Genomic DNA, 14757 nt, shown 5'->3' with positions numbered 1-14757 from the left:
GGCAGGTTCAATCCCCATAAAAGGAAATGTATTTCCCTATCATGAGACCTCCAGTAACACTGTCAACGTTCAAGAAAACGCCTTCATCACCACCACTGACAGTTAACTTTGAAACAGATTTGATAGCTGTCAGGAATGACATAGGTAAAGCTTGTCCCAGCAGAAGATGAAGGATGTACTCAGTGCCCTATTACAATACTCTTCATACTTATTTTTCTGGAATTGTTGTTATCAATTTTATAAACTAAGTAACTGTAATTTAATTACAGATTAGAGACCTTGAAGGAAGCACTGAGCTGGTACATATGTTCAGTACTACAGAGACCCTAGCTCAGGTTCTGAAGAGACACAGCTTCACCAGCACAACCCTGCACCCAGAGTAATAAACGTAGCCTCTCAAAATGGTGAGCTGTTCAGCCTTGGTATCACATTAGCAGAGCCACCCTGCTTCCATTCCCAAAGGCTTTCTTGGCAACCTACCTTAAGAACATACAGGCACCATGCAATTCAATTTTATAAATTAACAAAGTAATTTACATTACTACTGAAGTTCTTTAATGATTTTAAGAGGGAACACAGCTGAAAAAAAAAAACTTATAGAAAACAGCATCATTTATCACATCACCATACTACTGGTCATGATCACAATAGTTTTATATTTACATCTAGGTTTTATACAAACTTCAGGCAGCCTACATTTTACCAACGTGAAAAACTATGTTTGATCAGTAATTCTGAATACATACAGTAAGTTAGACTGAATGCATGATTTACATAATGCCACCTACCTGCAGCTGCAAAACACAAAATCAAAGCAAACACTGGAGTCACACAAGTTGAAGACATTTTTGCAAACACTATCTTCTCAAATCAGCTCCCTTTGTAGCTCTTCATGTAGATTTACTTGCTTTGAAAAATGTGGTGTACTTTGAAATCAAATCTTCTAGACTTCAAATTGCCTACAGAAAGATATAAAAATAAATTTTAATATAAATATAACTTACAGAAATGTTACTAGCTATTTACAATTATCTCTTTCATAAAAAGAGAAATAGAATTCCCTTTCTTAAAAGGCTATTACAGGAGTGCACTTTATATTGCCAGACTGGCCAGGTAGTGATGGCCTACTACTTTTTCCTCTTCTGTACTTCAGCACTTCTTTGTGTCCCTTGCTCTTTCGTATCATCCATTGTGCAAGTTGTGATCTTCTTGAAAGTGAAAACCCAGAGTCCTTTCTGTTAACTAATACTGAAGTCCTGCTGAAGCCTGGAAATGGAAATGGTATTCAGCCTCAGAAATGTTTATTTTAACTTTGCAAACACTCCCTGGGACATTTCAACATTCATTTATTTATTTATCTGCTGCCACCTTTATTATACCACAAAGAGATGTTTCGTGTGTGCCCTAGCCGGTTTACAGGTAACAAGGTAAATCAAACTCATTCCTCAGTATAACAATTTGAGAAATCTTTTCAAGATCACTTGACACTAAATATAAAGCTGTTCAGATATTTTAAGAGATTTCAAGACTTCATATTCCAGGTCAATAAAACAAACAAAAACACCTTAAATGTGCCGTACAAACAAATGACAATACAAGAGATACCTGCCAGAATTGAAAATAGTGTAAAATCCTGAATCCACAATGCATGCCACAGATTTTTAAGGGGAAATGCATAATACGCCCAATATCCTATTCCACTTCTTTCTTTATTTTTTAAATCTATTGTCAGCTATTTAGGTGTCCAGAATGAAATCATGGGCCGTGTAGGTAAGGAACTGGAATGTTGATACACATTCAATCAAATAAAGATCTCATCTATTTCACTCCCTTACCAGCGGCAGCAGATGCCAGATGGTGCCTCAGCAAGCACTAACATTGCAAACAACCATCAGGAGCCACTTGACAGAAAAACATCAAGACAGGACCACGTCCTAAAACTGTGACAACATGAACACCATTTAAAAGGTTCTTGCTGACGTTAAATGGAATGAAATACACAGTCAGACCAAACCAGGATTAGTGTTCCATGCTGTGGATGACCAGAAGTCCACACAAGGCAAATGTGTGCCTACATCAGCACTTGAAGATACCTGCTGGCAGCACTCCTACAGCTACGAGGAAAACACCAAAAACCACTCTGCAGATTTTCTCCAGGGGTTACCCTGCAGGGACAGCCTTGTCCTGTGCAGAGGGAGCTGCAGCTACCCACCAAGAAAGAACAAACCGTCAGCACCCACAGCCAGGAGCAAGGCCGCAGGCAGATCTTTAGCTCAGCACGCAGCTCCTGGCACACCCAGCCTGTCTCAGGAGTGGCTCTGCACAGCTGGGCACCACACTTCATGGGATGGAAACACGGTGGCAAAGAAGAAGCTGAGCATCTATCACAACGTGGGTTTCACGCAGTCCACTTCCAAGCTCTGTGTCCCCTAGGATTCACTTGCTTTCTACCAGATTTTAGCACACAGTATTTTAGGTTGAAATTTCAGAAGTGATGCTCACTCCTCCTCACCACGTATCTTCCAGCAGCTTAGCAACACTGTCTAGATAGCAGCAGTGGAGGAAGGAAGTCCTTAGACAAATGATAACACCTGCAATTCTACCTAACAGTCTTTATTTCTACCAATCAGAGCTCATTCCGAGAAGAACAGTTTTACTGATGACGGTGAAGAGAGACATTTATTACTTTGCATAACAAAAACAAGATCCAGTACTCTTAAGAAAAAAACCCGCAGAAGGATGAATGCACACACACAGACACACACTCAATGCTTGCATGACTGAAGACAGTCCAAAACAGAAAAGCCTCAGAAAATGATGGCTTCCTTGGACAATTTACAGGGATTGTAAAAATTATTCATCCTGAACCTACTGGAAGCATTCTGTGAGTTCCCAGCTACCTCTCATTACACACACACCCCCCAGGAATGTAAGGTTACATAGCTAAACATAGCGATCCACGAGGGACCCTGAATTTTGTGGTAAATTAAGGCCAACCTTTATTAAGTGGAAATAATAAATTGTTGACAAGAGTGTTGGACAATCCTTTAATACAAAAGTTTTGAACATGAATATCCAAATCAAACAGATTTAATGCCAAAATGGCAAACTATAAGGAACTTATGGCAGATACTGAACATCATTTGGGAAGTCAAATGTGAGCTGGAATCGTTTGTTGCTACTCTAGATGAATAGAAACCTAAATCTACTCAGTGAGAGTATTTGGTTGCTAACTCAACTTTTAATGATGCCATAAAGACAGAATGATAAATACAGCAAATCATAAGGTTTCTACCTAACATTAGCTATAAAAGATCATTATAACATGCTGTAAGGTGTCATAAGTGCAAACAGGCAATGAATAAGCATTCTGAAATTTGATGAAATGGTTATACATCAGCAGCTCAATAATAATTAACAAAAGAGAAACTAGAAAAAAGAGCAAATGGAGCACATATACTCAGTAATATACTAAACAGGAAAATGCAAGATGTTACTTAGATTACACTGCCATGAGCATAAACCTCTTCCTTCAGTGACATTTTTGTAAGGCACACAGCTGTGCAGAAATGGGAAGCACAGGGAAAGAACTGTAGATAAAGGTACGTTACTAAGAACAGTTCAGCATCCCATGCTGTATCGGCCACCTACCCAAGCATGTTAAAATGCCAAGTTTAAATTCAGCTTTGATTTTGGAAGAATGATTTAAAAGGGGGAGAGAATGCATACACATTTCCATCCCCAAGCAAAACCAAAAGAGTCATTTTTATCCCTACCGCAACCCACTGACCAAACCATTTTCAAGGTTTAACCTAGAGCTGAAGGATACAATCCAAAAGGCCTAGGCTTCTCTTCAATTCTGCCAGCTCACAAAAGATGAATATTAAAAACTTAAATGAAAATTAGGAAGAGCTTTCTGAAGAAAGGGCTCACTAGCTTGAAGATAAGTGTTCACAGAATTTAAAAGGGGAAGTCAGACACTGAGACACCATGTGAAAGGGTGACAAACTGACAGCAATTTTCATGAATTTAGGAACTCCCAGCTACACAGATTTCTGAATAAAACAGTTTAAATCAGAAAGCACAGAACGTGATAATTCAAGAATAAAGATAACAAGTGCACAATTTGCAGGATTTTGGAAAACCTGATCATCTTCACCTGTGACTGGAAAGGGCTCAACAACGAGGTCTGCAGTTTCAGTGACAGTATCTAAAAGCAAAAAGACACTAAAGAAGAAAACGGAGGCATCAGTTTGCCTTGTACGTTTGATATTTGGGAGCAGTCCTTTTCTATTTGGCCATCTGCAATCCACAGAATGCAGGTGTTTCATCCAGCGTCAGTCCTTCAGTCACCTATGAAGCTGCTATTATCTGACAGTACCAAAGATAAACAAAAAAGAAATGAGTGATAAAAAAACATTTCTGGTGCAAAACATGCCATATTTTGCTTCAGTGTGAAACCTGTTGTAACCAGAAGAATATGTGAAACCTGCAGATTAAGAAAAGTTGAAGCAGTCCACAGAACAGGGGGACATTTCCTTCGAAATAAGAGAAAAAAAGCTGTGCAAAAGCATTGGGAACCTAAACTATTTATCCAAGAAATAAACATAACTGTTAGTCAATTTGAGATTCAAAAGAAATTTCCAAGAGAATCATCTTTTCCTTTGGGGTATATCTGGGTAGCTATTTTTGCAGCTGAGGTCATGAAAGGGCAGATTAAAAGTATAACCAAAAAACCTTGACAAGGAAGAGGAAGAGATGTCATGAGAGCTTCAGAATTACTAATACACTGTTTTAATCCCAATGTTTTACATTACTGCAGGCTGTAAGAAAAAGGGATAAAAAAGGGTATCTGGAGTCACTGAAGAATCGTAGTCCAAGAGGCATAGCCTGGTGGGATTGTTTTTTAATGAAGTTTGCCATTGAAGAGGCCACTCATCCTGATGAAAACAAGGGGCCTAAACACCACAAAAGAGACTGCTTCACTGTGAATTATCTTTGCAAACAGGAATAAATGCAACTGAGAAAATTAGGAAAAGCCTTAATTGGAGATTTTCTTAGGGGCGGAAGACTTGGGAGAATATAGAGGGGAAAACATATGATGAAGCACATAGCAGAAAGGACAGGAAGAGGAGGATGCATGAGCATAGGTTTTAATTAGGTTTAACGTTATGTCCATCAGAATTTTGATGCATTAAAGCCTTGCTAGAAACCAAGGAAAAATAATATGCTTTTGCAGGACACTGGGACATGCTGACTGGCCTGTGAGCTTGACTAACTACAAAAGGACAGATCTCATAGCTTTTTTTATACTAGATGATAACAAATGCTCCTTAATTCATCAGTGGTATTTAAAAGAATCTGACTGTTACAGCCAGCAGCAGCAAGCACAAAACACAAATCACTTCACTACACTACTGCCACTGCTCTACCTTTCATTAGCTGAAATATTATCTTTGTACAAATCTGCTGTCTTCCTCAGAACTCAGCCTTTTGTGGATTTTTTAAAAACTACCCTTTGAACTAGAAAGTCACCTTTAATGCTACAACATGACCCAAGAATTCAAAAGTTGAAAGCATGCCATATCCTCTAAAAAACACCACTAAGGATTTCCCAGTTCTCAATGGCAGGTGCTACCAGGATCCAAGGCTCTGTGGATGGCTTGTTACTAAGAAAACATTGTGCTGTTTTGCCACTAGATGAACTGTTTCTATTCCTACACCTGTTTAACATTCTCCAAAAAAACAGGACAGGATTCAGCTTCAGAAGTGTTTGAAGGGCTACACATGAAAATGAGCAAGTATAAGCCCTACAATATCACTATTACTAAGCAGTGCCTGCAGAACATTTGAGAACTTTTCAACTCAGCCTCTTCCTGTACTTCTAGCAAAATAACTATTACTCGTGGCTCCCCTTGAGATCAGCAGTCTCTTTAGCTTCAGTTTTTACACACTTTTCTTCTGTTCAATTTATTTTTGCCTACAAGGAAGCTGAGAGAAAGTAAAGTCCAACTTGACAATATAGATGCCTGCAGGACACCACAGCCACAGGTTTAGGGATGTTTGTTTGCTATCATAGGTTTCTATACTGCAGAAATTCACCACAGTCATTGCCAAATTGGGTTCTCAATGCTTTGTTTTTCCCCTTTTTTCCCCCTGTTCCTTTAAGCCTTTTCCCCAGTCGTCACCATCTGTTTCTCTAATCACCACCTACCTTTCCCATACAAGTTCTTCCCTTGCCTTAACTCTAGCACACTCCTTGTCCAACCTTTTCCTTTACTGCCTGAAGAATAACTTCCATTTCCTCTCCTCCTTATCAACGTGGACTCTGGTAATTCTCTCTTCTTTCCATGCACGATGCCAGAGGTTACAGAGCTCTCTCTAACACTGCTAACAAACACTTCTGTGCCAAAGCGAGCTAAGAAATCTTCCTTCACTAAACCACGTCAGAAGTCCCACCAAAGTGAATGGGGATACTCGAGTGAAGCCAGCACGATCTGTCCCTTTGTGTTGTTTTGCCATAGCAACGTGAACCCAAGTTTTTAGGCTATCCAAGAAGGCCTTCACAGCCAAAGCTTTTTCACTTTTTGTTTGTTTGTTTTATGCATGGCAACCATTTAGCTTATTTAACCAGTTTTTTCCTCCCACTTGTCTACATTGGCTCCCCATGTGAATGCAGTAAATACATACATTGCTTGCATCAGTAATAAAAGACCAGTCATTTGTAATGAAGCGCACCCATGCTCAACAAAAATCTCACAGACGGTTAACTGCGCAAGCAGTTCTATAAACTTAAAACAGTTTTGGAAGAGTTTATATATAACTTCACTCATTAAATCTGCATTTCAGTAGATTTCCTTTTTATTAGGATGACATTTATCCTCTCTTGATTCTGCGTGATTTACACACGCGCAAGTCGGAAGCTGACTAATAAGGTTAGCAAATATTAATGTGGGACTGAAAATGTGTGTGCATTTTTAATGCCTGTGTCCAAGGCACATACATGAAGTTCCGCCATTCAGAACTCAAAACAGTAACTTATTCATAAACTATTAAGGGGATAGATTCTGTTTTAGAAACAAAGTAGTTTCATTTTCAGAGAATACATGAATAGTAATAAAACAAAATATCCTGACATATCAGAAGCCCAGGGAAAAAGTAATTCTAGTATCCTGCAGTTCACATGCTGCTGTGCTTGTAATGGGACATTTCAACAAGTCACAGTTAAAGGCTATGGGAACTGGACAAGTGCCAAGGGAAGATATTTTATGCCATTTAGCAATTGTGCCCCTCTATTCCATGCAACTCTTGTAACATTTTGTTTATTTATTTTCATATTAATGAATTACAATGTAGCTTGACAAATGACAGGAAGCCACAAAATACATACACATTAGTCCACAAAATATGCAAAACTATTTCACCTTTTTAGCAACATGTTATTGAACTTGGTTTTGTACCTGGTACATATTTTGCCCACTGCTGGCATGAACATCCAGTTTGGATGGTGGTGTCTATTCTCAGTATCATTTCATGACCAGTTTTCCCTTCAGCTTCCCAACACTTTTTTAATCAGCTGACCTGAATTGCTGTGAGTTTAGACCAGAAAAGTAAATTCATGAAACCAGACACCATGGAAGTTTTAGCTGAATAATCACTGCACAATATAGCACAAAAGTGAAAGACAATTTACAGAAACAGGATAAAAATCATTCTTCTGTATGTTCCCAGGACTACCCTTCCCCCAAACACAGTGAGGTACGCTGCTGAATCTTTACAGGCTCAGGGGCAAGGTTTCACTTAATGTGTAAACAAGAGAATAGCCTCTTACAGGATCAGGATGTAGGAGGGTCTCAATAGGTGGAAGGGAAGGAAATGCATTCAGGAGTCTTTTAGTAGAAGGAGTACACAAGATGAAGAAGGAGACATGCAGCACAGATTCCCTTTTGACAAAAGCAGAAATTCCTAGAGATTACTGAAACTACAGAAGGGAATGAACGTGGCATATGAGACAGAGCTTAACAAAAAGGCAAACATCTTATGTGTAACTCGAGCATGGAATCAGAGCTCTTCTATTTTTACACAGGGCCTTCAGGGACATCTTACAACAGAGCATCCCTACAGGGATTAGAGAAAATAAAACATTGGGATGCTATACAGCTTGAGCTATAGTGGCTCAAGCATCCTGGAATCTCATACCAGCTTCAGTCACATATTTTCTATGCAACTCACGGTTAGTCTAGTGTCCCACACGCAAGTGAGTCATAACAGGACCTGTATATGGCCACAGCCTCCCCCCCCGTGATCTACCTAGAAAGATAGAAAGATAATTGCATTTCAGGCAGTTCTGACAGAAATCTCACTGCTCTCATCAGGGAAAACTGGTGGCAATATTATATACTGTTTTCCTGATGTTCTGTTCTTTTCGGGTAGCAGAAGCAGCAAAAAAAGCAGTGAAATCCAGCGTCTGTATGTACATAAAGATAGGATTAAAGTTTTCATTGCAGCACAAGAAATCCAAGTCCAAAATATATACCTAAATAAAACTCAAGTTCCTGAGGAACTCAGCAAGTAATCTCACCACAACTAACAGGAACCAGGCTCATTTTTTTTAAACTAGGTTTGCTGCTTTTACCCTGAAACGAAAACATCACACCTGTACTGGAATCTTCTGAATGGACAAGAAGATCATAAACCACATTAAACAGATCTCTACAACTTTCTCTTCTCATAGTTAAATTTGTTTGGCCTAATTACATTTTTTAATGGTTTCTAATTGGAAACAGAATAGGTTTCCTGGCACCGGACTATCTTACTCTTCACAAACACTGTAGCAGCCAACATCCTCACACAAATTTCATTATCCTAATTTTTTTTTGGCTCGGTTTCTAATTGTACACCTAAACTAAATAGATAACAGCTCTAATGCACCTATCCAAAGCAATAGAACCCTAGGGAACCATCTCCTTTTGGCTATGCACAGGAAAGGAGCCACAGCAGGATGGAAAGTAACCAACTCAGCAAGGCTTCTTCCACACAGGGTGAGAGATTTCAGCAAATTCTTCTCTCGAGGAGTGCCTGATGCAGTTATTTTTTCAAGACCAAACTGCAAAACCTTAGAACTTTATCTAGAACTCGTTGTTGGTAGAACCTCCCTACCAGCTAAAATGCTAAATCAATCTTCATTAGATCTCAAATCTTGAAATCACCTCTCAACACTTAGAAAAGTGGTTTTGAAACCATGGCCTACGTTAAATTATATTAACTACATTGATATATGTCATTGTCTGAATTAATTGTGGAGAGCCTGCAAGGGGTTATAACAACAACAACAACACTATGGCATTAAGTATACATTTGCTATAAAAGTATGCAGGCCTCTTGAGGAAAAAGAATGGTGGTCAAACTGAAGACGACTGAAAACCAGCATTTCCCAGATCAGAGAAATTGGATTGAGTGTTACAAATCAGCCTTCCCCACTACCATCGGTTCTAAGATGCTACAAGATGTAAATGAACAGCTTAAAATATTAACTACTAGGTACTTGAAACTAACCACATTCATCATCAAAACCACATTTTGGAGGAAAATAAATCAAGAGACGCATATTTTGAAGTTTGCTCACTAGAATAAGACAATTTAGAAAGCAGGTAGGTTAAAAGATTATTTATTCAGGTTGCTAAACAAGAACAAAAGTTAAACACATTTATCAAAAGCTAGCTGTCAGCCACTTAATTTGCAGATGTACATCTGTATGATAGGAAACTTCTCCCACACAAATAGGGAAGACCTCAAACTGCCATACAGTTAAAAGAATGAGTCAAAAGGGGCTTCCCTTTATGTAGGAGTAACCCCTCACCATCTGCCAAATAACCAGTGTAATTTAATTTGTTTGGCAGAGAAACATTCAGGTTGAGACAAAACTAATTTCATAAAAATTATCATTTATTAGCACTGTCAGGAGGATTTGTTTCAATGAGGATACGTATCACTGACATACTCTGCTCAGAAAGCACATATACTCCCATATAATTTTTATTGTACAGAATTTCCTGCCTCTCATCATTTATTACAACTATACATAAAGACTGCAAAAAGCTTTGAACACAAAGTTAGGGAAATAGAAGGCCACAACGAATTCCTAAGTTCATATAAATAATTTGTGCATCTTGTATGCACAAAGAAAATCACTGCACCTTATCTGAGAGTGAGCCAAATCACTGATCAACAAGAATTCAGGAATGTCAGTCATTTCAAATACCAGAAAGGGGGAACTCATCCATCGCATAACACAAGCTGCATAGACCAGAGGACAGACTTGGTCCACTAATGTAATAATCTTCATAGGAGAAAAAGCCTATCTTTCCAAATGCTGCAACAGCTGTACTGTAAATCAGAACACAATTTTGCTTCACTCAAGTCATTGCCAAAACCAAAACAAATACACCATAATGAATTACTTCTATAAATCTAAGACAAAAGAGGATATGTAGTTCTACAATCCACCTCCAGCTTCTTGGCAAGGAACCACATGTATCCAGCAGATCTATACTACACAGTAAGCTCCCTTGATAAATTGAGATTTTTTTTTTATTTATTCTTAACTGTCCCTGTCATACAATGAACTTAAGATTTCCAACAGAAATGCCTACGCTTACAAATCAAATCAGAATGTAATTGAATTTCCATTATTTTTCAAAATCATTAACGTTATGTCTCACAATTCCTACTGCCTTCAGTGTAGAACAACGGTCTATATGTGAGCTCTATAATTAACCTGTTTCAGACCCATGACCTACAGATAAGCTGTTCTACCAGAATCTAAACAGGTCTCTTGCAAGGTCAGAACTAAGCTTATTTGAAACAGACGCCCTTTCCAGCTGACTCCCAGAATTTTACAACATGCTGCAACAGCAAAATAAAATTCTGAAGTTGGCCAACTAATCTGTTAAAGTTAGAAAAAACATTTAAAAGAATTATTAAATATAATGCATTTCAATTTGTTAGCAATAAGCAGCTACAGCTAAATTTAGAGTACTATTCATAGAATGGATATGGACTAATGGCTTTCATGTTTTCCGCAATAAATTAATTATTTCACCATAAATACATCATAAACTTATACATCATAAATATCATATTTTGCCAAACAATTATTTGTAAGCCAAACAATTCATCAATATAGCATACACAATGTAAAATACAAAGTGTTCTCTGCTGAAGTTGACTAATTTGACCATTTGGATACTTAGGGTCATAAACGATGTTTTTCTTTCAAAAATGTACTTTGGCAGAGAGGAAATGAAAAGATAGGGGATGTATACTGACAAAGTAGCAGTTTTAAAGTCCCTCCTTCAATAATATCTCAAGTTGTTTCATTTTGGTTATTGGAGAGTTAATCATCGCTGTCATAGTGCAAGAAATGCTGCTCAACTGGATTACTGCCAGCACATGGAAATGAGAATCCACAGTTACGAACTAAGCAGTTGCACTGCTTCTTTGCTAGTACGTTTTTATGGCAAAACATGTTTCTACTCATGAAGTGGCTAGAAACTAGCATACCACTGTTCATCCCCACAAATATTACTACTCTGAAACTAATGTCTATTTATAATACACAAATATTTTGTGGAATTAGATCAAAAGTTCTGTGATTCCAAAGATATTTGCAAGCTATATCCTACAGAGCATTTTCTAATAATAAACTGCCTATGACTTCATAATTTATGTCTTAAATGTCAACAGAATGTTATTGTAGGTATCAGACAAAAGAATTGTAATACAGATTTGGAAAAGCTTTAGCACTATTTCCAAATAAAATTAAAGCAGAAGTCTCACATTGACTTTACGAACTAGGTACTTCGACATCTCAGAAAAACGTACGGAGGATAAAAGCTTTGTGATTCCCTATGGATATAATCAGAATAAAAACGATAGAAGAGGGAGACTGCAAAGGGAAATTAACATGGACCTTTTAGTACCATCAATGTCTGGCAACATCAGATAATGCTCCTAGAGAAGAATATGCAGCCATTGGAACATGTATATACCTGGTTGCTGAAACTACAGGAAGGAAAACATTTATACTCATAGCCATTCAATGAGTATACAACCAGAGAAGCTTACCCCTTCCTGTAAATGTGATCTGGGACTGTTCATTTCAGTGAAATTATATACTGTCTTCACTTGCTCTAAGACCTAGGGCTATGAGAATACACAATTGTTATCAGTCACTAGTGGTCTTGGGACAAACCTCCTGCTCCATGGCAAATGCCTCCAGGTATGTTTTTATCCTGTCATCAGTGAAAGACTGCTTACCCTCAAAGTACGAGCAGCAAGGTATCTCACATTTACTGCAGGGTAAGAGCCTTTGACTCTTAGCAGCATGTCAGCTCTTTCCCGGTAATTCCCATCTCCACTTAGCATTCAGCAATCTGTTTACATCCATACGTTAAGTATTTGTCACTTGGGTACATCAGGCTTCAGAGATTGAAAAGCAATACAGATCAATGTGAGTCATGAAGATAATCTTTGATTATCAACCTTGATTTTGAGAACAAAAGAAGTAATCAATTGTTATGCCAATATAAACCAAAAGGAAAAATCATTACTGATCCACGCTAGGAGTGTCAATTGACTTTTACAAAAATAAGCTGGTTGTGACTTCTTAAAACCTAAGAGAATAACTAAAAGCATTCTCTCTTATGGAAACCCTAAATACTGGAAATAGTTTCTTGTGAGAATACAACTTTTTTGACACTCAACTTTAGTTCTACTTTCAAAATATTCTAGCATTGTCTACAGCTCTACAGGATTACTCAAAATATAGTTTTCCAAAATAAATGTTTTCAAAGAGAAATTTAACTTAAATAAATGTCTAATTTTATCAAGTTCTGTTCTGGCTAATATGGCAAAATTCCATTCTTCTGAATGGTAAACATGCCTATTAGAGCAAACTAATAAGCATGTGTACAAAAATAATGCATTTATTCTAATGCTTTTTTTTTCCAATAAAAGATGAGTATCAATTTAAAACAAATACTATCAAAAGTACAGGCCCAAAGTTTTAACAAACTGCAGCTGTGGTATGAAGAGAGACTTCAGAGACAATGTTTTGTGTTCCCCCTGCTGGTTAGCAATTAACTTCAAAACACTGTTCCTGGACGTAGGCATCAAGATGCTAGGGTACTAAGAGATGTTTTGCATACTAGAGAAATAAGAATTCGAACTTACTTTTTAAAAGGAATCACATCCACTGGAATCACATCATTACACACTGTGACTAGATGAGGCTCTGGACACACACCCAAAGTTGAAACACGCGTCAGAATCAAACAAGACCTCCCCAGAGAGAGAGAGAAAGCAGGGCAGAAGAGGAAAAAATTTGAAGTGTCACTTTAAGCTTAACAAGGTTGGAGTACAACAAACAATTGGGGGAAGCAAGTCACAGAATAAAGGACTCTTCACTGAAGGAAGCCAACAGCCTGCCCCCTCTGACATGGCCCTCCCTTCCTCCCCCAGCCAGGCAGGGAACCCAAGCACAGCTGCAGCACCCGGCATGGGCTCAGGTCTGTGTCCTGGGCAGCCATGTTCCTGCTCGGCTGGGATTCCAACCCTGTGAGCTTCCTTGAGTTAAGCTGGAGCTCTTCAAGGAATATTCATCTGCCAAGAAGGTTTTGCTAATGCTCTCGGAAATGCTTTGGCAGGACACCTGTGCAGTGCTAATTAAAATCCAGCTACTAACTTATGTTGTCTCTGGGGTTCATGGAAAAACTGTGTGGACTGCAAGGAAACAAAGTATTCCCAGCAAAAAGCAGTAAACAGACAGATACATGTCTTTAGAATTAGTTGTATTAGCACACAGAGTCTTAAGGTCTTCCCTGTCCGAGGCTGCAGGTCCCTGTGAGCAGAACCCAGATGGTACCACAAGTCCTGTCCAAGAGCGGGAGGCTCCCCCATCTACTGCAGGATCCATCCCAAGCAGGGGGCTGGTATCAGCCTAGTGGGCATCATCCAAAATACCTAGTTTGGTATAGAAATTTTCCTGGTCGAGTCTCTTTCTGTCTCAGAACAAAATCATGGCACTTAATCGTCCAAGTCTTTCTCCTCTAAACTCAATGCAAAGTTTTACAAACCCAGTTAAGAGGCTGCTATTAAAACTGAACTGTGATGATGATAATGCATTTGAGAAGAAAATACTAAGTGACAGCAGCCAAACTATAGCAGCTACAGCTTCACAGAACTGAAGTAAGTACATTTGCACCTGGTTACATCGCCAGCACATGGAAAAGGCATAACCATACACCACACCTGGAGTTGTACAAGGACCATACACATCATCTTCAACACTGCCTGTCTTCAGTGGCAGTAACTTTGGACTTACAAGCACGGCTGAAACCGAGGAAAGTTCAAGAAGTTACTTGATGTCCCCCTGACTTGAACGCCGCAGGGCTGCTAGGGGAGGCGTGCTCAAAAGGCCGTAGTCAACCGACTCCAGCGCATCAACCGCGAAGCACGCGGCGAAAATCCCGCTGAGAAGCCGCTGCCCTGTGAAGTTGTAGAGAAGCAGCACGGTACCGGCCTGCGTTACCTCCTCAAGCACCAACTTCACACAACGCTCCCACGTTAATAATCTCACCGGCTGGCCTCGCAGCGGGTACGGTGACCCCAAACCGCACCGCGGCACCGACACCTGCGGAGCGCTGCGCTTGACACCCGTCTGTCACCGCCGCGGCCCCCCGCCCAGCACACGCTGAC

The 14757-nt window shown here is 39.1% G+C and overlaps 1 protein-coding gene across 8 annotated transcripts in view; it reads right to left on the bottom strand.

The window, feature by feature from the left end:
• TGFBR3 (transforming growth factor beta receptor 3) overlaps positions 1 to 14757 on the bottom strand; it is a 130314-nt gene that overhangs the window by 112122 nt on the left and 3435 nt on the right. For 4 of the 8 annotated variants that reach the window (XM_068690986.1, XM_068690990.1, XM_068690982.1 and 1 more), the window contains exon 2: positions 789 to 959. In XM_068690986.1, coding sequence (XP_068547087.1) covers positions 789 to 846 — 58 coding nt within the window. In that variant the 5' untranslated portion in view covers positions 847 to 959. Of the gene's footprint in view, positions 1 to 788; positions 960 to 7460; positions 7590 to 13233; positions 13423 to 14383; positions 14548 to 14757 lie in introns of those variants that run through there. The other 4 variants (XM_068690985.1, XM_068690984.1, XM_068690987.1 and 1 more) reach the window with 4 other exon arrangements.

Source organism: Anas acuta, chromosome 8, assembly GCF_963932015.1.
Source record: "Anas acuta chromosome 8, bAnaAcu1.1, whole genome shotgun sequence".
Lineage (NCBI taxonomy): Eukaryota > Metazoa > Chordata > Aves > Anseriformes > Anatidae > Anas > Anas acuta.
Note: the sequence above shows the minus strand (reverse complement) of the source record. Positions and strands in the feature narration are given on the sequence as shown.